Raw genomic sequence first — 24,831 nt, forward strand, 5'->3', positions numbered from 1 at the left:
CGTTTTCGGTCCTTCCCGTTTCCACGTCGATCATTGCCTGACGATGTCTGTTTTCGGGTTGAACTTTGGGGAGGTGTTAGTACTTGGGTAGGTAGAGAAGTCAAATATGAAGGAATGTGATATTGGACATGTAGCTACCTACTGAGTAAAAGCTATATCTACTTATGATACGTGGGAAAGATTCTTGTTAGTTTCTTTTTTATGAATTCCTCTTTTCCCCAAACGTCCAGGTCGGACGATATCTTATGGTATAGATCGCGAGCTAACTGGCTGGATTTGCGTATACGTAGCTTGGTTTTGGTGATCCTACCCTACCCAAGTATCCAGTGTCTACGTACCCAGGTACAGCGTAGAAGCTTGCGTACTGTATCTAGATAGAGCAATACTACCTTGCGAGGCCAGTGTGTCTGGCGCATAGAGAACCACGAAACCGAAGTATTGCACTTTCTTCTATCTTAACAGCAGGATACAACAAGAGTAAAAGCCAAGAACGCGGAGAAAACCCCCAAATAACACAAAGCAAGCTCCGTCGATGAAATTCAAATTCAAATCAAGTTCTCCATATGTGGAGCGACAGACATGAGATCGAGAGAGACATGCCGACCAACTCCCTTCTTCCTCTCTTTTTCTCTCCACTATAATAAAACTCAACAGGTACGTAATTCTGCCCCAGACTGTCGCGATGAATATTGGTCTTCTCCCTCGTCCAATTAGATGAGAATGGGATATGCGAGTTGCAACCTTGTAGAAAAATGTCTCCGATGAAACGTCCCGATTCTGATGTGGAAAGAAGGAAAGAGAGGAAGATACGACAGCGCAGATGGATCGAATAGCATCGGTTCGATCCAGATATCACTGTGAGGATAAATTCTTTTAGAAACTTTATCGCGTTGGGGATAGGTATTGTTTCTCAATGTCGAGGTCAGAACTATGATAAAAAAGCAAATACCAAATCAATCTTCATATAATAGTAATACCTTAGAAAGTAGGAACAAATTATACAAACTCCCATATCCTATCTTGTATTAACTGCATATCAAGCACGAACGCAATCTACTTCACTCCATATAAAGCCTAACTAACTCTGTTAGCTCTCTTGGATTTCAATCCAACCGCGAGAACACTACTTGTACAACAACCAAGGTATAACAAATATCAACAAGCTAGTCCTTGTGGAACTTACACTACCACTAAGTACCAGCAGCAGCAGCAGCAGCACCAGTCGTAGTAGTGTTAATATGCACTTGCAGGGATGGTTTGAACTTTTTTTCTGGTTGCATGTACTTTACTTACTTACCTATCTAAGTACATAGGTAGATAGTGATTATCTCAATCAATCCAAGTACATGTACATGTACATGTACCTAATAAATAATAATTATTCCCCTCAACAGAAACAAAACGCACAGGCGAAACCCCCTCTCTCCCCTCCCCCCTTCTTCAGCAAAACTGCCGAGACATTATAGGTAACCAACACCCCTCGCACCACAAGTCCCTAATCTAATCCATTCATTCATTCATTCATTCATTCATAACTTCCCCTACCTACCTAGTACCAGTAGGTAATAGGCTCATAACTGTAAATTAAAAAAAAAAAAAAAAAAAAAAAAAAAAAAAAAAAAAAAAAAACGCCCCAGAGCAAAAACGAACGTGTGATATCCCCCATGGTTCGTTATCGGCGACTACGAAACCAACTAACTCCCCACAGCAGCATACTGTCCTATACAGGAGCACCCAAATCTGATCCACACTGAAAGATAGAACAGATAGGTCCCACATCACATATCTGGGCTGTGACCTGTAAGAGTTGAATCGGTGGCGATTTGGAATGACAGAACTCAACTCTATCGGCTGGAGCCGTTCACGCAAGAAACCCCCCGTTCTTAAACCAAATCCCGCCTGCCGCTTGTTCGAAGTGCTTATTGGTCTAGGAAAGCGCCTACGTAAGATGAAGAATAATAAAGTTCAAAATGCGCCATGCATGGGCGATCTGGTGGCAGTGACTAAGTGCTAAGTAACTAAGTCAGAGGTTTTTCTCGGGATGCAAAGCTACGGACAAACGGCAGCGCGTAGGGCTGAGCTCGATAGCCGAAGATAGGCGTCTTATCGATAGGGATATGTATCGGGATTTGGGGAGTGATGAGTCCGGATCCGGTCTAGTGGCGGCACCGGCCATTGCAAATACAGTAAATCCTAGCTATAACGAATTGAATCAGACCGGCACTTTTATTCGTTATAGCGTGGTATTCGTTATATCAAATATTAGGGAAAGGTAATTTACGTCATGTGATCATAGTAAAGGGGAGAAAATTTTCAATATTATGTAATAGATACATGAAAATAAAGGGATTTTATTGGCTATTTGAGGATTTTTACACGTGACATGTTACTTATTATAACGAATCCCCTATACAAAAATGACGGCCATCTAGGGATTTGTACCAAATTTCGTTATAGGGCAGATTTAACGAATTTTGTATGGGGGTTTGAATTAGACACGCTGTTCGGTTCGTTACAGCGAAAAATTCGTTATAGGTAGGGTCGTTATAGCGAGGATTTACTGTACATCCATAGTAAGTATGGTCGGCTAAACCTCGATAATTCTGCACCCAAGTACAACCTAGCGGACAATTCCGTCGGTTACTATGACAAAGAATGGAAGAAAAAGTGTTTTCAAAATGTATCCAATGGTTCGATTTATCATCCTCAGTCGCCTGGACTGGTAGCTGGTAAAGCAATTATAGACATAATGAACAAAAAAGGGCGAAACCGATCCGTAGAATCTCCGTATCCAACAGCCAATGGTGTAACTAAGTGGTAGAGAGGTGCGATATATCCAATAGATGGGTATTCATTCCCAGATGGCCAGGTGGACTGGCGAAGCAAACAAAAAAAGACAGAACAACTCCGACGCTCTAGGACCGGCATCTCGTCGTAATCACAAATAGAAATACAATATATCATAATACAACATAACAACAGTAAAGAAAAAGATCCCGAAATAATGGCAGTATTTCAATCTTAGGCCGCGGCAGCAAAGTCCAGGTCCAAGGCGACCCAATCATCAAAAGCAGAGGTCTCCAGCCCGAATCCGTCCTGGTAGTGGGAACTGCTTTCCAGACCCAGCGCGAAGCGGTTGAAATCAGCAAAGTCGGGGTCCAACTGATCGGTGGACACCATCAGTGGGGCGAGAGGTGTGCTGTCGTGAGCCACCATCTCTGGTGGGATACTGTCGTCCCACGATGTATTGCTGGCAGAGTTCAGACTGCCTGGGGAAGGGCAGAGATCCGGAGTACCCCAGGCCTGGGGGGTGACATAGGTCTGCTGAGGGGTGACCGTGGCCATGGTCAGAGGCTGCGACATGGTGTTGTGGCTCTCCTCCGGTGCATCAGAGGACGGCTCCGACTGGGCCCGGGGACTCTGTACAGGAGATGGCGGAACGGCAATGGGCAGCTGTGCCCGCAGTTGAGGCTCGGGAGCAGAAGCCAGGCGGGAGCGGAACCCTTGAGTCGGAGTGGGCGACTCATTTTCGAGGGACTGCATGAGGACCCGTCGTCGCCAGGAGTCGACCGTCTGGACATCGTTCTGCTGAGCGGCCGGGTAGCCCTGCTGGCGGCGAGGGAAGAGGTTGAAGGGCTGCTGTCTCCATGAGTTCTGCTGGTTGAGATACTGAGGCATCTGGGGCGAGGGGAAGCCATTCGAATAGCCCCCGGGGGTCTGCACGTAGGAGCCCGGGGTCTGGACGTAGGAGGGCGTGCCGGGAGTCTGGGGGTATGTGATCGTGGGCGTGCCAACATGATCCTGACTGGCAGGCATGGGACTGGGGACCGATCCAGCGCTGCCCCCCTCTGAGAACGAAGCACGAGTTGCAGGCAGATCAATGCGTGTCTTCTTCACTCCGTCTGAGGGAGCTTGAGGCACCGCGATGGAATGGCGCGAGCGGGCAGCGCTGTTGGCGCCAGCGGCAAAGGCTGCGAGAAGCTGTCGCTGGAATTGCTCTTCGATCTGCATATTCTGCGCCTGGAGCATGCGAAGACGCTTCTCCTGGTACCGCTCGTCCACTTCCTCGTACATGGCCTCCTTCTCGACGATCTCCCGGGTGATGTAGAGCGCCTTGCCGGTCCGCTTCTTATGCAGCATAGAAGCCCGATGCGCTGACTCGAGACGGGCATCCAGACTACGGTCCTTGCGGCGGGATGCTGCCACAAAAGCTCTGTCTCGTCTGTTAGTATGCTACGATCTACGATCGATATCGGGACTTGTCTGGGGAGGGGACCTACCGCTCCTGGTTTTCCTCCCGTGACCGGGGAATGGACGAGAAGTCCGCATCGACGAGTTCTGGAGAGGATCCCATCTTTTTCAGACCCGTCTGGGGGAGGTGAATGGGTTGATGGGAAGACCGACTTGCTGTGCCTAGTATCTCTTTCTGGTGGTTGTCTCACACAGAGGGAATCAGACAGCAGCTACGCGGACTGGTGGTATCAGAAATGCCCGTATCAGAAGGAAGGATCAAGAGTAGATAATAAAGCAAGACCAGTGGGTTGAGTCTTGATGACCAGATCTAGACCAGAGCAACCCAACGAGCGGAGAGGGGGGTTCATATACTCGAGGAGATGAGGGGGGAAAAGAGAGAGAGAGAGAGAGAGAGAGAGAGAGAGAGAGAGCTAACTACTGCTACTACTGCTACGGCCTGTCAGATCCAGAACGAGCTCCATCGTAAGAACGAGGGACCGCCCGGCCCATGGATCGCAGGACCGCATCGAGTCTGGGTCAAAGATCACATCCAAAACTTTGCCGTAACGGGAACCGTGGGACGAGCGACTCCGCGTCTGGCCGCCAGGTCGTGGTCTGGTCCGGAGTGGAGCTCGTGTTCAGCAGGTGCTCTAGATGTGTCCGTGGAGTACAGTAAACCGAGTAAACGAGAAAGAGAGAGGATAAGATAGTGATAGTGATAGTAGAAGGGGCTTTCTGTATGCAGGGTCAGCCTGGCTCTGCAGGCAGGATATGGTCAGAGGGACCAGGAAGATAGAAACGGGCTCCAACGGCGAGGGCGCACTGGGCGACCACTGAACGTCTTCCAGCATGTTGCTAGTTGGGCTAGCCCGTATGAACCTGTTGTTTCCCTGACCTGACCTGACTGTCCCTCTTGCTCTCCACCAGCCAGACAGGATATCTTCTCCGCGAGCGACCCTGCAGCAGCCACTACTAGGTACTTAGTACTGGCGGTAGCGCACGAACTGGAGCAACGCAGCTAACTCTTTTGACAGCTGCAGCCCTCCGCCGCCATCGACATAACCGGGATGCTCCCTGGGTGTCAGGACGGGCTTTGGAGTCCAGAGAGTTTACTCTAGGCCTAGGAGGAGTGGGGAATATGATAATGATTATTTCTGATTGTGATTGTGATTGTGATTATGGTATGATTAGTTAGTTATTAACTAAGTCGTCCTCGTAAGACTAAGTAGGTACCATAATACGGACAGGATCCTCAGGCAGTAACCCTGGAAAGCGAACAAGAACGAGAGAAGACAGTAAGTTAGTCTACCATAAGTGGAAAGAGAGAGAGAGACAGCCCTAGACAGAGACAGAAAAGACACACAGAGAGAGAGAGAGGGCGGTGGCGAGGATATACGGAGTACGGAGCAGCCAGCGAGTGACAAGCTGGGAAGGCACAAGGACCGCCCCGAGCCCGGAAGGAGCGACCGCCGCACTGGCCAAAGCCAAGGCGCGCCTTCCCCAGGACGGTCCTGCCAGGAGCTTGGCGGAACTTTATGGCACGTGACCCGCTCGCCGCTTCGGGCAGGCGCACGGGTAGGCGCACGGGCCCCTCGCCATCCCCGGCCGATCGGATCTGCTGCTTGCAGTGCGCACAGGTCAACCGTCTGTCTTATCACAACTTCATAACTACCTAGGTAACTAAGGTAGTTAACTACTGCCATAGCTTAATCTATTATTGCTATGCGCTCTCATTCCTTTCCATCACCGATCATATGGAGTCAGTCAGATTTAGCAAAATAGACTGAAATAAACCGAAAGAGGAAGCAGTAGAACATGCACTAACCCCACATCCTAGTGTACATACTCTCTCCAATTCCATATACAACTAAGAGAACGACTACGGCCAAGAAAACACCCAGACTTACTCCCCCATCTCCTCTCTCTATTTCTCTCGCTATATCTATACTAATCAGTATTAGATGTCCCCAGTCTGGTACACTCTCACTCACCAACAATCGCCTGCCATCCACGTACTCTTCGACAGGGGTCAATCACTGACAAGAACAACGAGTCTATCCTGCAGTCGCGTGACGGAATACGGACTGCGGATTGGCTATATTCTTCCAAATAGGATGCACTGCTCGTTCCGGGGCTCCGGCCGCGGGAAAGAACCAGCTTGGCTGCTCGCCTGTGTTTGCCACAGTCCGTCCAGACCGGTCGTCGTCGTCGGCTGCCAGCCCTAAGCCACTGCCCGCGAGTCTAGAGTAGATCCGTCGCGGGCCTGTGGCAGCCAAGAATCCAAGACTGGCACGGCTGTCCCGATCGGGGAATTCTGAGGGTCCATGGACCACTGCTCTAGCCACCGTAAGCCACCGTGCCCGAATCCCCCAGATCGCCTGTTCGTCGTAGACCTAGGTAGATGACATGTCACCTTCCTGATCCGGTACTGCTTGCGGCGGCTGTTTTGTGGCTGGGATCCCCAAGAGCCGCCACGCCCCATTTATTTGTCGATCTACATCGGGGTGCTGTAGCCGCGGTCCCAGATGTTGGGATCGCGTATCGGACTCCTCCGACAAGGCCCTTTATGATTCTGTTTCTTTTTTCATATTTTTCATATATATTTTTTTTCGCCTCGTCTCTCCAGACCAAGGTACCGGGTGGGGTTTGCTCGACCCCGGATCTCCGGAGAGGCTGTCAAGAACTATGTATCAAGAAACCTTTTTCTCACTCTGCTCTGCTGATCTGCAGCATCTCGACTGTCTCCGCGGAACAATCGACTCCGTCTTGGCCTAAACAGATGCTCTTTCAACGGCCAATGTGATGTCTTCTGATCGGACAGAAACCTCGGCCCAGAACAGGACCCACGAAGAGCTGGTCCATTAGTCATAACAGGAAACGTCAATAACGAGAGAAAAAGAAATTCTAGGCACGACAACACGGCGGAGAGATCGTGTCATTGGACTCAATTGACAAAAGCGTGATTGGTTATCTCAACTCAGACGGACATACAACGGTCTCGCTTGCTGGACTGACCAAAAACAATATGGGGCAAACGAAATTCTGATAAGGAGTCAATCAAAGTATTCCCAGACGATACATGGTCCACAGGATCTAGATGAGGTCCGAGAATAGCATCGTGACCTAGGACCCCATCATGGCCAAGCATACAAACCATTCTCAGGAGATACCCAACGGCGGTACCATTCCCTGTTCCTCCTTAGCCTCCGTCCCGACTTTGTAGGAGACCCTAAAGCGAATCTTCACCGAGTTCCCTTTGCCTGCATCCACCCCGTCCAGTAGCAAGTCCTGCTGCACGCCGTTCTGCTGCAGTGGGCCGATGTCTCGGCCCGACTGAGGCCGCAGCTGCAGCTTGTACGTCTAGACATTCCGTTAGCCCTAACAGCTGTTCCCAAACAAGAATTAGTGATAGTGACGACATCTAACGCACCTTCTCCACTGCGACCTGGAAATGCAGCTCGCTCAACGGTCGGCTCGTCGCGTTGGAAAATAGGGCTACCACATGAATCTGCCGAGGATGGCCAGGATTCCGACGAGCCGCGAACTCGATCCGCAACGATGAGTTCAACACCTGCACTTTGTTGGTGCTTGGCAAGGAGCTTTCCGGCAACGACGAGGTGAACGTCCATTCGTCATCTCCAGCAGCATTTTTCGTGCCTGTAGCCTGCTGGGAGACATGTTGAGACGAGGACTCCCCACCGGCCAGGTCAAGTAATGACGACGACGCTGGTCCTTGCGGCTGGCCATACTGAGGCGGTTTTGAGAAAGGAGACGAGACTCTAGGACTGGCCGAGACAAGGGCAGCAAATGGGTCCGCAGGTGGTGGAGTGGCCGTCTGCTGCTGCTGTTGTTGTTGTTGTTGCTGTAGCTGCTGTGAGACGAGAGGTGCAGGCGTCGAAGACTGAGAGACCGGCCGCGAAGAATTTAGAGATGACAAAACATCATAGTTCGGCCTGAAGGAGGCAGGCTGCTGTGTCGAAGAGCTGGATACCATAGTAGCTGAACCCACTGCAGGGGGGAAAGGGGTATCTGTTATTCGTTCAGCAATGCCAAGTCAATGAGTGCGAGCATTCAGAAACATACCTATTCCCAGGGAGATGCCACCGCTCGGCGCTGGCGGCCTGTCCTGGAAAGACAGACCAAGCAGATCATTTTCCAGAGAGCTGGCACCCTGTGCCGCTGCGCTCGACTCGTTGCCGTTAGAGCTTGGCTCCGGGTCGAAGTCAATCAGAGACAACTCATTGTCGGCATTCTTCGATACGCCTGTGCTCGTGCCCAACGTGCCCTTCGGGATCTTGGAAGCTGCCTCAACATCGCCCTTCTTAACGAGCTTATAACGCTCAATGGTTCTGTGTATGCTGTCGTTGATCTCCAGCAGCTTTCGGACAGCCTCAGTATCGTCTGCCTCCTCTTCACACATCTTCTGGATCTTCGGGTGGGCACTTTGGAGCGCATTGGCGAGCTCCTAATATGCGGTCAGCACCAGGAATTGACGCGGAGACCCATGCTTCCTACCTCAAACACATCTCCTTCCGCGACCTTATCACCAGGCTTGAGGCTCTGCAGCATCTCTTCAAGGATCTTAGCCTTCTGCTGAACCTTTGCAACCTCTTCTGCGGCCTTGGCCCGGTAATCTGTCTTATGTCTGGTATCATATCCGGCCATCACCTTCATCAAGCGGTTAGCCTCCTGCAAGTCTTCAGGTCCACCTCTTCGGATGAGCTCCTGCAATTTGGCTGACTGAGCTGCCCTCTCTTCTTCTTCCATCTCTTCCGCTGATCGAAGATTCTGCGCGTGGTTAGTCGGGTTCGAACAAGCCGGGACGACCACATACGTCGCTGGGATTTAGCACAGCCGCGTCTTCGTGGCGGACCTCTGGAAACGTGTAGCCCTTGTACAGGAGAAGGCGATGCATATCCCGAATGAAGCCTAAGTCCTCTTTGTATCGAGACGTCTGGCATATTGTCTGGCGCCACTCCTCGATCGATTCCAGAATCCGGTATTGCACCCTGGAGGGCCGCAACGGTGGCCTTTCCGGGAATCGTCGCACCAATTCATTTAGAAACTCTTTTGTACTGATCTGCAGATGGAAAGGATAGCCGCAGTTCTTGACACATATATCGAGAAGCTAACCCCGACATTAGCCCCGCCTCCCCATCATCACAGTGATAACCTACCGCCAACGCCAGCAAGGAGACATTCTGATTGCGCGAATTGATAAGACGGACTATCGTAAAAGCGGCATCTCGAGGGCTTTTTTTCCCGCAGGTCAGATGTTGGACATGGTACCAGGACGGAAGCAACTCACGCATTGCCTTTCTTGGAGTTTATCAGGTCCGCGACTTCGAGATTCAGGGCAAGGTTAGGCTCGTAATTGGCAGGATCGCATGCATTATCTGTTGCGATCGTCAGTATTGTTTCCACCACCAGTGCCGTAGTGCGCCGTGGGAGGACGTACGTATAGCCCGCTGGAGAGGTGATAGCCCAGGTTCAGCATAGGCACCGAACCGGTCCCTAGCTGCCATGCGTGCTGAAGCTGCCTCCAGATTGACGGGGAAAGTCAATGTACAATGATAAGCGTTGTATGCGCGCGGTATCGTCGCAAGATGCAATGGCTGGACTCCCGCGAGGAGCAAACGTGCTGGTGCGTTGTTCGATTCGGTGATGGAGACTTGGCTTGATGATGACGGGGCGGTTCGCGGAGCTACTGACGGCTCCACTGAAAACCCCCCATGCTCGACTCTTTTTCCGAAGCCGCATATCTATCGATCTTTCACTCCCAGCACCACATTTCTGTACGAGGGCTAAGCGCTTCTCTGGCCCTCTGGACCTACTAAGTCAACTGCCTGATTTACAGCAAAATGGTCCGACACAAGAAAGACAATTTCTCGCGAGGAGGGAAGAAGTTCGCCTCCAAACCCCGCCCACGGCCATCACCCCGCGACGACGACGGCAATGAGACAGGCAACTCCTCCAGACCTCCTTTCAAGGCAGCCTGCTGGGACTTGGGTCACTGTGATCCAAAGAGATGCTCCGGTAAAAGGCTGATGAACTTTGGACTCATGCGGGAGCTGCAGATCGGACACAAATACCCGGGAGTTGTCATATCGTACGTTTTTTTTTTTTTTTCTTTTTCTTTTTCTTTTTTTCTTTTGCTCCGATAAACAACGGCATAGTCTAATGCTTCGTCTAATTCTCTAGTCCGAACGCGAAGCGCATTATATCTCCCGCTGATCGTGAACTTCTCGAGCAGTACGGGGCGGCGGTCGTGGAATGCTCCTGGGTTAGAGTCAAAGAAGTGCCGTGGTCACGGATCGGTGGCAAGTGCGAGAGACTGCGTATGTATACGACATATTGGCTGCTATACCGTTGATTTCCTGACGATTTCAGTGCCCTACCTTATCGCCGCGAATACCGTTAACTACGGACGTCCATGGCGGCTCAACTGCGTCGAGGCTCTGGCAGCCTGCTTCTATATATGCGGACACGAAGATTGGGCGCAAGAAGTGTTGAAACATTTCTCTTACGGCGAGGCGTTCCTCGAGATCAATTCTCAGCTCCTCAAACGATACGCCGCCTGTTCCAGCGAGGAAGAGGTCAAGAAAGCCGAGGAAGTGTGGTTGGAGAAGATCGAGCGCGAATACTCTGAGAGCAGGGATACCGGAGGTGCAGATGACATGTGGACTGTTGGGAATACAAATCACAGAGAAATCGTGGAATCAGATGAGGAGGGGGAAGACGACAACGAGGACGAGGATGATGAAGAGGAAGACAAGGATCCGTTTGCGATCTCTGACGATTCCGACGATGAGGAACAAATGGCTGAGATCCGGCGCAAGATCTTGAATTCCAAGGCTTTCCAGAATCCATCAGAGCCGGAGAAACCAGAGCCAGAGAAGATCGAGCGTCCTGAGACCCTGCCGGTCGATTCGGACGCTGAATCCGGAACAGACGGTAGTGACGATGAAGCGTTTGATAACATTATCAACGCCACCGTAGTTACGGACCGGACTGGTATCATCGCGAAGCAGCAGCAGAGGAAGACCGAAGATCTGACAGCAACATTCTCAAGAACTGTGATTTCTGCCCCTAAGCGATGGTGAACGACTTACGTTTTGGCTCATATGGAAGGATTCCACCAGCATTCTCCTTTACGTCTCGTCATGGCCTCACGTTTTGGAATATCGCCTTCCTTTGCTGATGGGCATTTTCGCAGGGCAAAGATTTGCCCATTCCAGTTCCCCATCCGCACGATCACCCAGTACCATTGACCATACTTGAATCCCGTAGACGGGACACAGTGGTCAGGCGAGAATAGGGCTATCAAGTAGCCAAAATATCGGCAGTGAGTGGAGGAGACTTCGTGCCTACCATTCCCTCGCTACGGCTCTCAGCCCTTGCGGTATAATCTCCCCGTTTCTTATCCGCCGTGGAGTCAGCATAATGAGATGCGTTACGCTCTCATCTGTTATTCCCACTCCGATTCACACGGCTAGGATCCGTCCCGTCGATGAAGATCAAGACAGAAGCGAGATACCCAGTCCTTGAATCAAACCACAGGATACAGGAAATTACGACACGGAATACGAACATTATATTCAACCATCAAGAATACAAAAGTTTTATCCATCCATCAACAACATACATACATACATTATCTATATATATATTACTGTACTTTTTCCATGTACATGAAACCCCAAAACATAGCAACGTCCAAAATATATAACTAAACGCTGCTGGTTTCCTGCTCATTCCCATGCATGAATGATACCAGATTGAAAAAAGTAGAAATGTCATCGGCCAAGAGAGAAAAGCATATCTCACAATGTAACAGTCCATGAAAAAAAAAAAGTGAAAATGCGAAAGCATTCCTTCATGGTATATGCAAAAAAAATAACGCCATGCTTTTCTCACCGATTGTATTCATCATATTATACTTCCAAAATTAAGCAATCGACCTCCTTCCACCAACAGCATACTTGCTCCTCCTCCTAATATGTTCTCCATACTTAAAGAAAACATACGGCACAGGAACCAGGGCCGCACTAATCGCTCCCAGAATAGTCAAGGTATAAGCAACACCCAAGTTTTTATAAAACGGCAACGACACCTCGATCATCCCTCCCGCAGCTACGTATCGAATCACCGTGACGGCAGCCAGGGCACTTGCGGCGTACGTCTCGTAGCTATCAATGACGTATTGGTAGCAGGAGATGAAGACGCAGATGATTCCGTAGCCGAATAGGACGGATGCGCCCAGTGGTGACCAGGGGGAGATGTCTGGGCGGGTGGTCCAGCCCATCCAGAATAGGGAGACGGGGATGGCGGGCGCTCCCCACATGGAGAAGTAGAGGCGGACTTCGGGTCGGACGCGTGAGTGGCCTTGTTCCTGGGCGCGAGCGAGGTCTTGTTTGAGTTTCTTCATGGCGAATGGGACGAGTAGACCGCCGAGGAAAATGCCGATGGAAATACCGACGAAGCATACGCCCGTGAGGCCCTGGGAGAAGCCGTAGGTGTCTGTGAAGATGAAGGTGTAGCCGGTCAAGAAGGTGAAGAGGATGATGTAGATGACGGTGAGGTAGAGGGCGACGAGAATGATGATGGGTTCGCGCATGGTGAGGAGGAAAGGACGGTAGAGAGCATGGAGGAGTCGACGCATGAATGTCGTCTGGCGAACCTCGATGGCTGCTCGATATCTCTTGTCGCCGGTGATTCTTCGAAGATGTTGGGCTTTCCATTTGAGGAGCACGGGGCCGTATGTCTCGGGTTGGGTCAAGACCACAATGGCTAGCACCAGGCCTGAGAAGATCAGGGTGATCCATTCCACCCAGCGCCAGCTGATGAGAGAACTCTCGCCGATGAAGGATCCAGGAACCGGTCCGCAGACGGGTCCGACAAATGCACAGCAGGCGAAAATGGGAAAGGCGTATACGCGCTCGATGGGTGTCCACATATCCGACAGTGAGCCCCCGGCGCAAACCAGAGGCGTTGAACCGAACATGCCCGCGAAGAAACGGCAGACCAGCTGCGTGCCCAAGTCTTGAGCGAGGCCGGCACCCATGATGAACAGCATGTATATCGCGAGAGTCCCGATATAGACAGGGTTTCGTCCGAGGGTTTCTGAAAATGGTCCACTGACCAAAGCACCTGTTCCGAATCCAATCAAGAAGAGTCCTAGACGGCGCATTGTTAGAATATATTCCAGATATTAAGCAAAAAAAGTTAACGGAATGACATACCTGTCGCCAATGACTCTGCGACATCGCTGACGCCGAATGCCTCCATTCCCTGCGGTAAAGCCGCGGAGTCAATGGAAGAAGCCCAACCCACGACACCACCGATGAGAGAGATGACCAGCGTGGATGTCAGACGCCGTGCAAAACTCCAGTTTCGAGGATCCATGGGGTCTTTCTCACCCTCGTAGGCGACGACAAAGACCTTTCCAGCAGCAGCTCCTCCTTCCTTGGTGGTGCGATCGCGCACTTCGATACCCGTCAACGATAACCCTAGTGTCGTGCCCATTGTCCCATGAGTTGGAATTGTCTGCAGGTCCTCTGGCCATTCTGGATCATAGACGACAGGTCCGGAGCCCGATAGTTGATCCTCGTAATCTGCCCGTTCTAGATCCCCTGCTGGTTCCATATCCAACGGAGTAGGCTGCTGGCCTTCCAGCCTACCGGACGAGCGCGACGACGCTCTTGATGGAGAGCGTCCGGCATCGCCTTCTCCCCGCTCATCTTTCTCATCCAGTTGTTCGTCTTTGTCTTGATATTCCTCCTCCTCCTCCTCTTCTCCAAGCGTAGGAGCGTCCGAGGAGGTATCTGATGTCGGGCCTCTTTGGCGCCGCTGGCGTCTCAACTCAGCGGTGCGCTCTCGATTTCTCTCGATCTGAGCCTCGAGCTGCTTACCAAATTGGCGATATTGAAGAAACGATTGCATGATGAACGGCGGTGTAAATTCTCTCTACCTAGGTACAGGTACCGGGAACGGAAGCGCTCCTGGGGCGCATATACCGCGGGGGGTGTGATATACAGACAGAGATATATCTACACGCGCGATGCGTAAAGCACCAGCTCTGACCCCCGGGGGGGGGAGAGGGGGCAACATGGCTTTTACATACTCGGAACCAGGTTCTCTTACTCTTTTTTTTTTCTTTTTTTTTTTTTTTTTCTTCTTTTTGCCCGCCGTGGATCCTGGAAGTGAAAGAAATTCGCAAGACGGAAAGATAGTTAGTTAGTTAGCTAAGATAGATAGTGGAACTCGTGTTTCTTTGCTGTGACGAAAAGCTCAGGTTCTTTTCCATTATTTCCATACATTCAGCGGAGTCTGACCCGCTCGCTGGGTCTCTGTCAGACCAATAATGCTGTTGCTATGGATGCCACAAAGCTTGGTCGGAAAGATGTCCGACTCGACTAGCCGAAGCCATATCGTATTTCGGCTCTAGACAACAGTGAGTAATACTATAATCCTACTACTACTACCACTGTTGACATAGTCAGTTATCTTTCCTCTCTCTCTCTCTCTGTCTTTCTCCCCTGGTGATCCACTCATGTTCCAAGGAATACTAAGTTAACTTAGTCTAGGTTATAACTAGATTGCGAGTCAGTGTCATTGTTTATCTATCGTGCCCAGACCATGCGGATCCTCCCAGACCGCTCTGCGTCCAGACATTCTGACATGACATATGGTAAATATTTAGCGGCTTGGTGATCATCCCGTCTCGAGAATCTTCGATTCTTCCTCGCAGAGAAGAAGAAGAAGGGGTTCAAAAGTTCAAGGACAAAGAAAGAGTCATGCTGCTACTCGAGGGGACAAATTCATCATTCTCTCGAGTCCCGAGAACAACCCCAAGAGTATCGCGATATTCAGCAATAACCAGTTATAGTTAGATACTCTAGATAGGGCACGCATGGTTGGAGTCTTGAGACGATCTCGGCTAAGCGGACCCCCGGCGTAGGGTAAAAATCCAGACGGGGTAAACAACGAACTACTAGTAACTTGTAAGCCATGGGCTCTCGCTCAGAAAGCCGTCCATCCATGGAACTTGAACGCCATTCCTGATTATCAATCATGCTCGTCTCGACCTTAACTTACTAGGACGCACAACATAAGTTCAAGATACAATAGATACTAGACATCAATCCCTGTATCTTGTCACATCTACCTGGAGTTAGTTAACTCTCGATGTTTTCGTGATAATTATCCTCGTAATAATGTTTACTGTGCTGATATTACTCGGTTTGTGTGATTGTGATTGTGGTGATTATACTTCAAGTGTGGGATGGGATGGATTATCGGATAATCGGCCCGCTAGAGTTGATGGGATCTGCATCATCATCATCATCAACTTCTCGGCTACTCCCGAGCTTGGTCTTTCTTCTCTTCCTTGATCCTTGCCCCAAGTACGGAGTACTCTGCGAATATGTAGCTGATATGTATTATAGTACAGTTATTTTACGGTGTGGAAATACCACACTAGATAAGCATCGCTATGGAGATACGAATTATCATTAAATTAAATTAAATTACCCTAGTCTAATGGAATGGATGATTTCTATACGGAGTATACTCCGTAACCGTGCGTTGGGCACCCGGATAGCTGATAGGTATCCCTTGGGCTGGAAAAAAACAAGCAAGGCTACCCCAGCGTCAAGAGACTAAGTGGATTAGTGTCGTCTTGGCGCCGATTCCCAATTTCGATTTCGATTTTTTGATGTCCGTATCACATAACAGGGATCTAGAATACTGTAGGTATAGTCTAGTTCCCGGGTTTAGACTGTCTTTCGATAGATGCGCATAGAGAGACGGATGCTGATGCTGGTCCATCCGCATGATCCCCTATATCGTGTGGGTTCGAGCTTCGTCACGGATCACTATCATAAAGATCGAGAAGAGAGTCACGAATTACTATTTTCTGAATTCGCATGGAAACTGAACTGCAGACACCAATCATTTCAGATAGCAATATCATCCCATTTTGTTACCCCACCCAGTCGACATTAATTTGCATTTCATGAACCGTATCACTCCTCGAAACAAGAGGCCAGGCAATCAGGCTCGATGCCATAACTGCCTGCCGAGGAAAAGAAGAGAGAATCGCTTTCAAAAAAGAACAACGTCCAAAACCAGGCTGAAGCTGGTAACAGTCACGCAGTGCACCAAAGGGAGAACATAACAAAATTACAGACTGGCCAGCATGTCGAGATGAAAGGAAAGAAACGGGATCGGAAAGTGACCGGCTGGACAACAGATCAAAAGCGAAAAAGAAAAAGTCGTTCCGATCATGGCAGATATGTACCGCAGCTCGTTTACATCACGTAGAGGAGGTTCACATCTACGGTCTCACGTCAGGACGGGTCACCCACAGTGGAGGAGAGAGGACGGCTTACCCAGAGGGTGACTACTGCTCAGCTGGGGCTTTTGGGAGTACTTGGTCGCCAACTCGTCTCGGATGCTGTTCAACAGCTGCACGTAGCTCTGCTGAGGGTTCTTCTTCAGAGCATTGATGAAGGCCCACGACATGGCACCGGTGGCCTGGCCCGCGATGTTCGCATCTTGGCTGGTTTGGTCGTCTCTGCTGCCAGACCACATGACAACATCCGCCGGACTCGTCTTGGTCATCTTCGTCTTCTCGTATGCCTCGTCACCCCTCGTAGCCTTTTTGAGGAAACCAACAGCGGTCGAGACCATGCCACCCATATCTCCACGAGCGTATGCGGAAACGACACCGAGCAATCCCTGACCAGCTTCCTTGGCCAGGTTGGGCTCCTTGAGGACACCCTGGGTGGAATAGATGTAAGGTAGATCCAGAGCAGAACCCGAGTGGCAAGAGTCGAAAATGGCTGTGAGACGGACACCAGGCTGAAGCGACTGGACCATGATCCGGTGCATTTCATCATCGACAATGTGGCCAGCAACCCTGAAGTCCACCGGGTAGATAACTTCGTCGTATCCATCGTCCTCGTCGCCGTCCAGATCCGGCGTCTGACCACCATGGCCTGCAAACCCATCAGCAGAGGTCCTAAACATCACAGAAACATCCAAACCCACCGGAATAATGGAAAAATAGCGAATCATTCGGCCTTGCATCCTTCACCAGCCAGTGCATCGCCCGTAGTATATTTGCTTTTGTCGGTTGGCTCATGGGATTTTGTTGGTCGTCAGTGAGGATGACCATGTCTTCTCTGGCATAACCGAAATTCTGGTTCAGATATGCCGACATGTTCTTCACATCATTGATACAACCTCTTAACTGTCCCTTCTGGCCAAAGTAGTTGATTCCAATCAGCAGCGCTTTCCTTTTGCCGGTACAGTTTGAATATTGGAAACTATAACCCTGCGGTGCTCCATTGCCAAACGAGACCGGCTGTGAGGGTGGCGGAGGAGGACCGCCATGGCGCCCGGGGGTATAGTTGTTCTGGTATGGCGCTATTCCGTAACGTCGTCAGAAATTAAACGGATATCAAGTTGCTGCCACGGGGAAGCGACTGACCTGGTGGTCCATTATACATCTGGCCTCCATTTGGCGGCGGGGCTCCGTAGGGAGGAGGACCTGGGGGAGGGCGCTAGTAGCAGACAAGTCAGCATCTTTTTTTTCCTATTCTTTTCCTTTCGATGTACAGAAAAAAAAAACATACGTTGTATCCGTTATTCTGGTAGGGAGCGGGGGAGTTCCCATAGGGCTGAGGTGACGGGGTATGTCCATAGCCGTAAGAGCCGCTGTGACTGTGACCACCTGGGCCGTAGCCTTGACCTGGATATCCGCCATAATTTTGCTGCGGAGGGCTGCACAGCGTCAGTCATCTTCGAGTCCAAAGACCTACGGTGCGTCCAAGGGAGAACTCACGGATATTGCTGCTGCGGTGGCGGATAGCCCGGTGGGCCACCATAAGGCGGATAGTATGACATTGCTAAGAGGAGACCGAGGTAGTGAAGAGGATTTTCAACAGGGTCGATCTTCTTGGATCAAGGTCGGTTTCGCCCTCAAAGAAGTAGTGATGAGAGAACGACGATAATGTGGAGGCCGCGGAAAATCGCAGTTCGTGAGAGAAGGCGGCTGGAGTCGCGGCGTGTAAACCGCGGGAGGAAGACGTAGAGTATTGTAGGTAGTTATTGGCCCGAGCTCTTAGCTAATGACTCCTCGCGGCAAGTAGAGTAGTTGAAGCGCCGCGTTCTTGATCCTCGAGTAAAGGTAAGTAATAATAATACGTTCACGGCCGAGTCCGTCAGACAGAAAGAAAAAAAAATGATATCGTTCTTTGCCAGGCCCACTGGCAGCCACGCAGGTCTACGTTGCTGCAATCGCGATGACGACGCTGGAATGGCGCGTGAGATAATAATAGTTAATTTAGGACCGTAGTCCCAGAGCTGCGATCTGCGAACTCTCCCGGCACTGCTGTCGAACCGCTAAAATAGGAAGCAGACTGCTCAAATAATAAGGCAGAGGATGTGATCCAACACGAAAAGAGGGATCGAAAAGGCAGAGTTGAGCCGAACCTTGGATAGATCTTGTTCTCCGGTCTGGTTTCCGAACTTCGACTTCTTTTAAGTTCTTGGGTTCATCTCACTCCAAAATAAGATTGTACTATTTTTTTTTTATATTTTTACTTTTCCTACTACTAGATACCCCTGAGGCCTGATCTCATCGGTCTTCCCCGTCATGCCAGTTCATCCCAGTCCGTGCGGGTGGAAATTGCAAAAGAGTCCGTAGCGCCGGAAATGGTGGGGGGAGAGAAAAGCCACAGTGTGATCGATCGCCACGCACTGGGGATCGTTTTCTAGAAAGACAGACATAGACTATGAGGACAGACACGCTGGCATAGATTCATGTAGACTACCAGCCCCATCCCATTTTGACAACATCATCCTCTGCATCTCTCGAGGCGATGACATGACCATAATATTGAGGCTGTGCTTGCATGTCGCCTGTCAAAACTTGATGATAGTTCTTTGAGCCCTGCGTCTGACACGTTTTTGAGAGTGGCTGTGCTAGGGGTGGTGAATTTCAGAAATTTACTTTTAATTTCATGAAATACTGCATTTCGCCCTTTTTTTTTCTTTCGAAATTCAAAACGCACAGACCAACTAGTTGGTTACACTATACCTAAAGGAGATAAGTAAGCGGTAGCCTAGATTTAACCAATAGATTGTGCTAATTTTGGATGTCTTGAGATATTAAGTGGGTCGGAACTACCACACTAATTTATTAGCGTATTTCAAAATTTCAAAAAATCTTTTTCTTTCATTTCAAGACTTTTAATTTCATGAATTTCATGAAATTTTGAATTTCAAAATACCACCCCTAGGCCGCTGTGCTCACCTTCCGGGAGAGGATTAGTTGATCGCTGAAGAACCACTCATCTTCAGCACTCGTCCTATCGGATATACCGTCCATTGTAAATATCGATACTATCTATATGCACGATTCCGCCGGCTATTTAATCTTATTCTATCCTGCATCTGCGTGCTGATCGTTCCACTGCGTCGGGGTCGCCTATCCTGCAGCAACTACCAGGTATGCGTCTCCGCGGAACTAGAGTATTATGTATACTACTCTACCGATTATAGCCACTACTTGGTCGAAGCACGCCGTAATAATATCCGATTCGAGGGTCAGGCCTTGATCTGGGATAATAGGATTAGATCAGAATATGCCCAAGCAACTACCTATGTCAGGACGACTAACTATCACCGGCCCGCTGACGTAAATATATAAATAATATTATTAGAGTTTACAGAATGAACAACGACGGCCCTCTCTGGCTAACCCGATGCTTCTTCCGCAAACGCAATTGTATATCAAATCTACGCGCAGGGTGAAGCGGGATCTATTACACGAGAAGAGCTCATGGCTTTTTATTGCACTTTTCCTGTTTGTTGCACTTTCCTGCTGCGTCTCAGTTCCCAAGATCATATATAGAAAGATTGATTTTTGGTCTCTGCAAGGAAAAGTATTACATCTCGTATCTACTTGCTTCTCCTCGTCGTCACAATCGTGAATATTCAATTCTTTCTTCACTCTCCAATGCTTTTCCCTTTTTCCCTTGTTCACCTTCTGGGCATACCCCGTCCGCGGCCACGGAGAGCACGCTGGGCGGCACCCGGTGGCAGACCGCGGGTGGGTGCCTGAGGCTGGGCGGATTCTTGGTTCTCTGTTTAGTTGCATCGTGTGTTAGTAGAAATATCCCCCCAAGAAGGATAAACAAAGGGGAGGGCGGGAAACATACTTATCGTCTCGTCCACACTCAGGATCAAGCACGCAGCCTCGACGGCAGCCTGGATGGCATTGACCTTGACCAAGCTGGGCTCCCACACAAAGGCTTCCATGTTGTCGCGGACACCTTCATGGTCGAAGTCGACACCCGCCCAGGTGCTACCCTTGCGGTGCTCAACACGGAGTCTGTTCAGAATGTCGGTGGCATCGAAACCGGCGTTGTCGCAAAGCTGGCGAGGGATGACTTCCAAGGCCTTGGCAAACGCCTTAACAACAGCCTGCTGCTTGTGCGGCACGTTCTTATCAGCGTAGCGGTGAAGGTAGCTGGAGAGCTCCATCTCGCAGGCACCACCACCGGCGACGACGGTAGTGTTACGGATAGCGCGCTTGACGATCATGATGGCATCGTGTAGACTGCGCTCGACCTCGGCGATGAACTGCTCAGCCCCACCACGGAGCACCAGGGTGCAGGTCTTCGCTCCGGGGCAGTCAGAGAAGATGTTGAATCGCTCACCACCAATCTGTCGCTCCTCGAAGGAACCGCAAGTACCGAGGTGACGATCCTGGATATCGGAGCATGTCGACTGAACCGAAGCGCCTGTGGCCTGGCACACACGTTCCATATCATCGGATGCGACGCGACCAGCGCAGAAAATGTCCCGGTCAGCAAAGTACCTGTTCGTTGTTAGTGATCGGGAGATCGTATGTTGTGTCTAAACGGAAGCACGCACTGTGTAGCCAAGTCACCGATTGGCAGCTTGCTCAGAACAACCTTGGCTCCCGTCTTGTAGATGGCCTCCATCTTGTTGTAGATAATCTGCCACTCCGCGTCGACAATAGCCTGGTATTCTGACACCTGCTCCACCCGGACCTCTGCGTTATCCTTCTCGCTCTTCAGTTCAAGCTCGACATTCAAGCAAACAATCTTCGGGTCCTTGAACGACTTGGGCTGTTGCTCGAAACCAGCGTAGGAGAACGTCTTCTTGAAAGCAACACCGTTAACAAACAGCGACTCCTGAAGAGCACCGCCGTTGACCTTCTTCATGCCGATAAGCTTCTCGTTAAGGTCTTCCTGATCGAGAGTAAGGACAGCATCGACAACCACTGCATCATATCATTAGCTTCTTTTTGCCCTCTCCCCAGTCCGCACGAATAGCAGATGCACGCACTCTTCGTGAAGAAATCCGAGTTCCTCTTGATCAACTTGCTGTTCATCGCAGTAGCGGCCAATTTCCGCAGAGTGTCGATCTTTTGTTCCTCACTGCCCGCTGCATCGATGATGTCTATCGCAATCTCCTTGACCTTGTTCACAGACATGGCGCTCGCTCTCCGCAAGCCCTTGATGATTGTTTGTGCACTGACTCCCTGTTCGACCAGATCACGAACCTCCTTCAAGATCTCACCAGCGAGAACAACGACAGATGTTGTTCCGTCACCCACTTCGGCATCTTGGGAACGTGCGATGTCGGTAAGAATGCGGGCGGCAGGGTGGACGATGTCCAAGAGCTTGATCCCCAACCGGTCAGCTATCGGATGACAGATTATATGGCAAAAATAACAAATGTAAAGTACACACCTTCATCACTGTTGCTCCATCGTTGGTGATTGTCTGTTTGCCGTTGCCGTCAACAAGAAGCAAGTCGCCTCCGTATGGACCCAGTGTGCTCTTGATAGTCGATTGCACCGCAACGCAGGCGTCGATATTCGATATAATCTGACCCTTTCCCTGTGAAGCGTCGGTTCCTAGTGATTTATAGCATCAATAAATGGCCGCTTCACCGTCAAGCGGGCATGATGGTGCTACCGACCTTCCTTCAGGACCACGATGGTGGGGACTTGGCCGGAGAAGGCCATGGTTGTGGGATGACTGTGCCGGGTGACCCGACGGGGAGGAATACAACAGAAGAAAAGGTATTAAGTGATTGAAATGGACGGGGGAAAAGGAGGTGTTGCAGGTTCTTTGGAGGGATCGCGGGGTCCGCCTCGACGAGCTCTGGGGTTCACGATCTCGACCAAAATTTCCCTAGAGCTCTCGAGAGCCCGCGTCGCCAAAGGACACAGCGCCAGCCAATCATCATCCGCCTTGCAACCCTACCGCTTTGGCAACGTTCACCACTAACTACACAGTATTACTGTTGTGAAGCACATGCAGGACATTCTGAGATACTGTTTTTTTATTTTATATAGACAGATTTTTTATCAATCCTTGTTTAATGCTATTATTATCAAAATGGCAGTGGTGCACACTGACTTTTAGGAAATCCGCTCAGCGTTCAGTTAGTGACGCTGGAAAACACATCACGGCCTCATGCTCCGTGCAGATTCTATGCTTAGACGCCTTCCGAAAAAAAGACTCCCAGAACACCATGGCCCACTAAAACTCCAAGTCGTCTTCTGACCGTTCGACGTATCTCGCTAACATCTCCTGTTCGTGCTGGGCTTCGCTCAGCGGAGCGTTTACCAGCCCAAGGGTCTCCCGGCGTAGAGCAGCGGCCTCTGTATCCGACTCGTCATTCATCATGACTTGGTAGTCATTGCCAGCATGCCGTCTGACTTCATCCTCGAAGTTCGAATGAGGCAGGTCCTGCGCCACATGTCCATATGGGTCAGACATGGCGTCGTGGTGTTGGAACCTGGGGAGATGCTGGTTGATGTCGATGATCTGCGGGTCAAGAGGCATATTGGTGTAGTCGGTGATAGAGTCAACAGGCGCCGGCACGACTGATTGATGCGTCGATACGAAAGGATTTTCACCATTGGGAGCGTCAGTCATGAGCTCGTCTGGAGAACCAGTTGCCGCATCTGGTGATCCGTTGATATCGCTCGAACGAGCGACCGACGACTCATCCGCTCTGCCCGCCCCAGCAACAGGAGCTTTGGGTGCTTCCTTACACTGCGGGCAGTCCCTGATGACTCGGCTCACAGTCTCTTTGATTCTTACCCAGTGGTACTTCACGGCAATCGTAGCAGTCGTCTTGTTGATCCCTCCGTGCTGCTGGATATGAATCTGACGAGCTATCTGATACTGCTGCTGGGGATCAGACACAACCTCCTTGTCTTTCAACATGAGCTTTTCAGGCTCCCCATTCTCCCCGCCGACTAATTTGTAATGAGTTGCAGCGCTTCTCAGCCTGCTCTTCTCAGCTCTGTCGGCCCCTCGCGGGTATTTTGAATGCTTGAGGTAATATCTTATCTTGTCAAAGCGCTCTTGAGTCACAGAGTCTTCACCTTCGGGACCCAAGTCCCGTCCATATATAATGGCATCCACGAACTGACCGGGCTGGGAGCGCAATTTACCCCCGCTCGGGACTTTTCCAATCCGCTTAAAGCCCAATGCATCCCATATACGACAGGACGCCACGTTATTTTCATATACAAGATTAAATACAGAATAAGTATATCCCTGCTCGTAATTAGTGGAAGTTCTATCAGAGTAGAGAAGAAAAAAGGTTGCTATCGGGGGAACACAGGCTAGGATATTGCCCTGTTTGCTTTGTGTTACTTACTAGCTTTGGCGCCCATTCAAGATATCCTTCTCCCATCAACCTACCCACACCTCTGTTCCGTGCAGCATCTGTGACCAAGAACATGCCATTGCAGATATGACTGCTGCGGCCAGGATAGTTCGGTCTGATATTAAAACTGCCAAGGCAGGCTTTCGCCCAATCCGTGCCGGCTTTCTCCATAGCCTGCACATCCTGAGCGCTCCTGATATCACCCAAGAGCATGACGGCACCAAAGTTGGAGAACCAATACGGACCAAAATCATCCAGAGCAATCGGATCAGTCATCGCATACGTATCGCCCTTTTCGATCTCTTTGTTGAGCTGATCTGATAGATAGCCCAACAGAGACCGCGGTACTTCGGCCGCGCATGAGAACGGGACCAGCGTCGCGACAGTGACCCGGTCCCTAAGAGTTACCTGACGCGGAGAGATCGTGCCAGGAAGCTCCTTATCCGTCGCGATGACCGGGGCGTTTGGGTCTTCATGTACCGCGGGCATCATGCCCTCAGGCACCTGGCAGAGCCGGTCACGGGGCTAGTTACCTGATTAGTCCATGGAACAAGCCAAAGCTCACAAATGATATTGCAGAGCTGAACGTTATTATGTATTACCGGCCGGCCCGGAAGAGAGCCGCCGCAGAGAATGAGTTGGCATTGCAATGATCGAAGGGTGTTGCGGGGTCTTTACCAGGTAGGGGGTTGGAAGCACGAAATATCCAATTATACTTCAATCCCTGGCTATTCAAACACCATCTGGGATAGACTCGGTGGGGGATGCTGCGTCGTTAACGGGCACTTCAAGGACCGCTGGGTATTCTCGAGACCGGAACGTGGTGAACGCAGCAGAGAAGACGTCGTCCCGCCCCGGAGGCGTTGG

At 50.4% G+C, this 24,831-nt stretch overlaps 8 protein-coding genes across 8 annotated transcripts; 1 reads left to right on the top strand and 7 right to left on the bottom strand.

Moving 5' to 3' along the window:
• Nucleotides 1–2,921: 2,921 nt before the first annotated feature.
• On the bottom strand, nt 2,922–4,483 carry C8Q69DRAFT_139789 (hypothetical protein). The gene is made up of 2 exons (XM_028625414.1): nt 4,281–4,483; nt 2,922–4,213 (listed from the first exon to the last, which is right to left on the bottom strand). Exons 1-2 carry the CDS (start codon nt 4,352–4,354, stop codon nt 3,022–3,024), a joined length of 1,266 nt encoding a protein of 421 aa, XP_028487177.1. The 5' UTR covers nt 4,355–4,483; the 3' UTR covers nt 2,922–3,021.
• A 776-nt stretch (nt 4,484–5,259) lies between these two features.
• On the bottom strand, nt 5,260–6,309 carry C8Q69DRAFT_139821 (hypothetical protein). Its single transcript, XM_028625415.1, has 2 exons — nt 6,225–6,309; nt 5,260–6,175 (listed from the first exon to the last, which is right to left on the bottom strand). The coding sequence occupies exon 2, from the start codon at nt 5,934–5,936 to the stop codon at nt 5,436–5,438; it is 501 nt and encodes a 166-aa protein (XP_028487178.1). The 5' UTR covers nt 5,937–6,175; nt 6,225–6,309; the 3' UTR covers nt 5,260–5,435.
• Nucleotides 6,310–7,123: 814 nt separating this feature from the next.
• On the bottom strand, nt 7,124–10,217 carry C8Q69DRAFT_516377 (VHS domain protein). The gene is made up of 8 exons (XM_028633386.1): nt 9,692–10,217; nt 9,542–9,629; nt 9,411–9,486; nt 9,068–9,361; nt 8,749–9,021; nt 8,317–8,698; nt 7,664–8,262; nt 7,124–7,593 (listed from the first exon to the last, which is right to left on the bottom strand). The coding sequence occupies exons 1-8, from the start codon at nt 9,756–9,758 to the stop codon at nt 7,393–7,395; spliced, it is 1,980 nt and encodes a 659-aa protein (XP_028487179.1). The 5' UTR covers nt 9,759–10,217; the 3' UTR covers nt 7,124–7,392.
• Nucleotides 10,095–11,336, top strand: C8Q69DRAFT_441724 (hypothetical protein; the record flags this gene model as incomplete). The annotated part of the gene is made up of 3 exons (XM_028628772.1): nt 10,095–10,342; nt 10,435–10,571; nt 10,624–11,336. 3 exons carry the CDS (start codon nt 10,095–10,097, stop codon nt 11,334–11,336), a joined length of 1,098 nt encoding a protein of 365 aa, XP_028487180.1.
• Nucleotides 11,337–12,071: 735 nt separating this feature from the next.
• C8Q69DRAFT_139887 (major facilitator superfamily domain-containing protein) lies at nt 12,072–14,273 on the bottom strand. The gene is made up of 2 exons (XM_028625416.1): nt 13,476–14,273; nt 12,072–13,410 (listed from the first exon to the last, which is right to left on the bottom strand). The coding sequence occupies exons 1-2, from the start codon at nt 14,173–14,175 to the stop codon at nt 12,182–12,184; spliced, it is 1,929 nt and encodes a 642-aa protein (XP_028487181.1). The 5' UTR covers nt 14,176–14,273; the 3' UTR covers nt 12,072–12,181.
• Nucleotides 14,274–16,544: 2,271 nt separating this feature from the next.
• Nucleotides 16,545–18,144, bottom strand: C8Q69DRAFT_485041 (Metacaspase-1 precursor; the record flags this gene model as incomplete). The annotated part of the gene is made up of 6 exons (XM_028631804.1): nt 16,545–16,570; nt 16,626–17,234; nt 17,287–17,664; nt 17,729–17,788; nt 17,963–18,021; nt 18,083–18,144. 6 exons carry the CDS (start codon nt 18,142–18,144, stop codon nt 16,545–16,547), a joined length of 1,194 nt encoding a protein of 397 aa, XP_028487182.1.
• A 2,139-nt stretch (nt 18,145–20,283) lies between these two features.
• Nucleotides 20,284–22,303, bottom strand: C8Q69DRAFT_485042 (chaperonin Cpn60/TCP-1 family; the record flags this gene model as incomplete). Its single annotated transcript, XM_028631805.1, has 6 exons — nt 20,284–20,387; nt 20,463–21,124; nt 21,181–21,553; nt 21,619–21,955; nt 22,026–22,192; nt 22,258–22,303. 6 exons carry the CDS (start codon nt 22,301–22,303, stop codon nt 20,284–20,286), a joined length of 1,689 nt encoding a protein of 562 aa, XP_028487183.1.
• Nucleotides 22,304–22,823: 520 nt separating this feature from the next.
• Nucleotides 22,824–24,453, bottom strand: C8Q69DRAFT_441728 (putative histone acetyltransferase Spt10; the record flags this gene model as incomplete). The annotated part of the gene is made up of 2 exons (XM_028628773.1): nt 22,824–23,852; nt 23,956–24,453. The coding sequence occupies 2 exons, from the start codon at nt 24,451–24,453 to the stop codon at nt 22,824–22,826; spliced, it is 1,527 nt and encodes a 508-aa protein (XP_028487184.1).
• Between the last annotated feature and the right edge of the window lie 378 nt (nt 24,454–24,831).

The sequence above is a fragment of the Paecilomyces variotii genome, assembly GCF_004022145.1.
Source record: "Paecilomyces variotii strain CBS 101075 chromosome Unknown C8Q69scaffold_2, whole genome shotgun sequence".
Classification (NCBI taxonomy): Eukaryota; Fungi; Ascomycota; class Eurotiomycetes; order Eurotiales; family Thermoascaceae; genus Paecilomyces; species Paecilomyces variotii.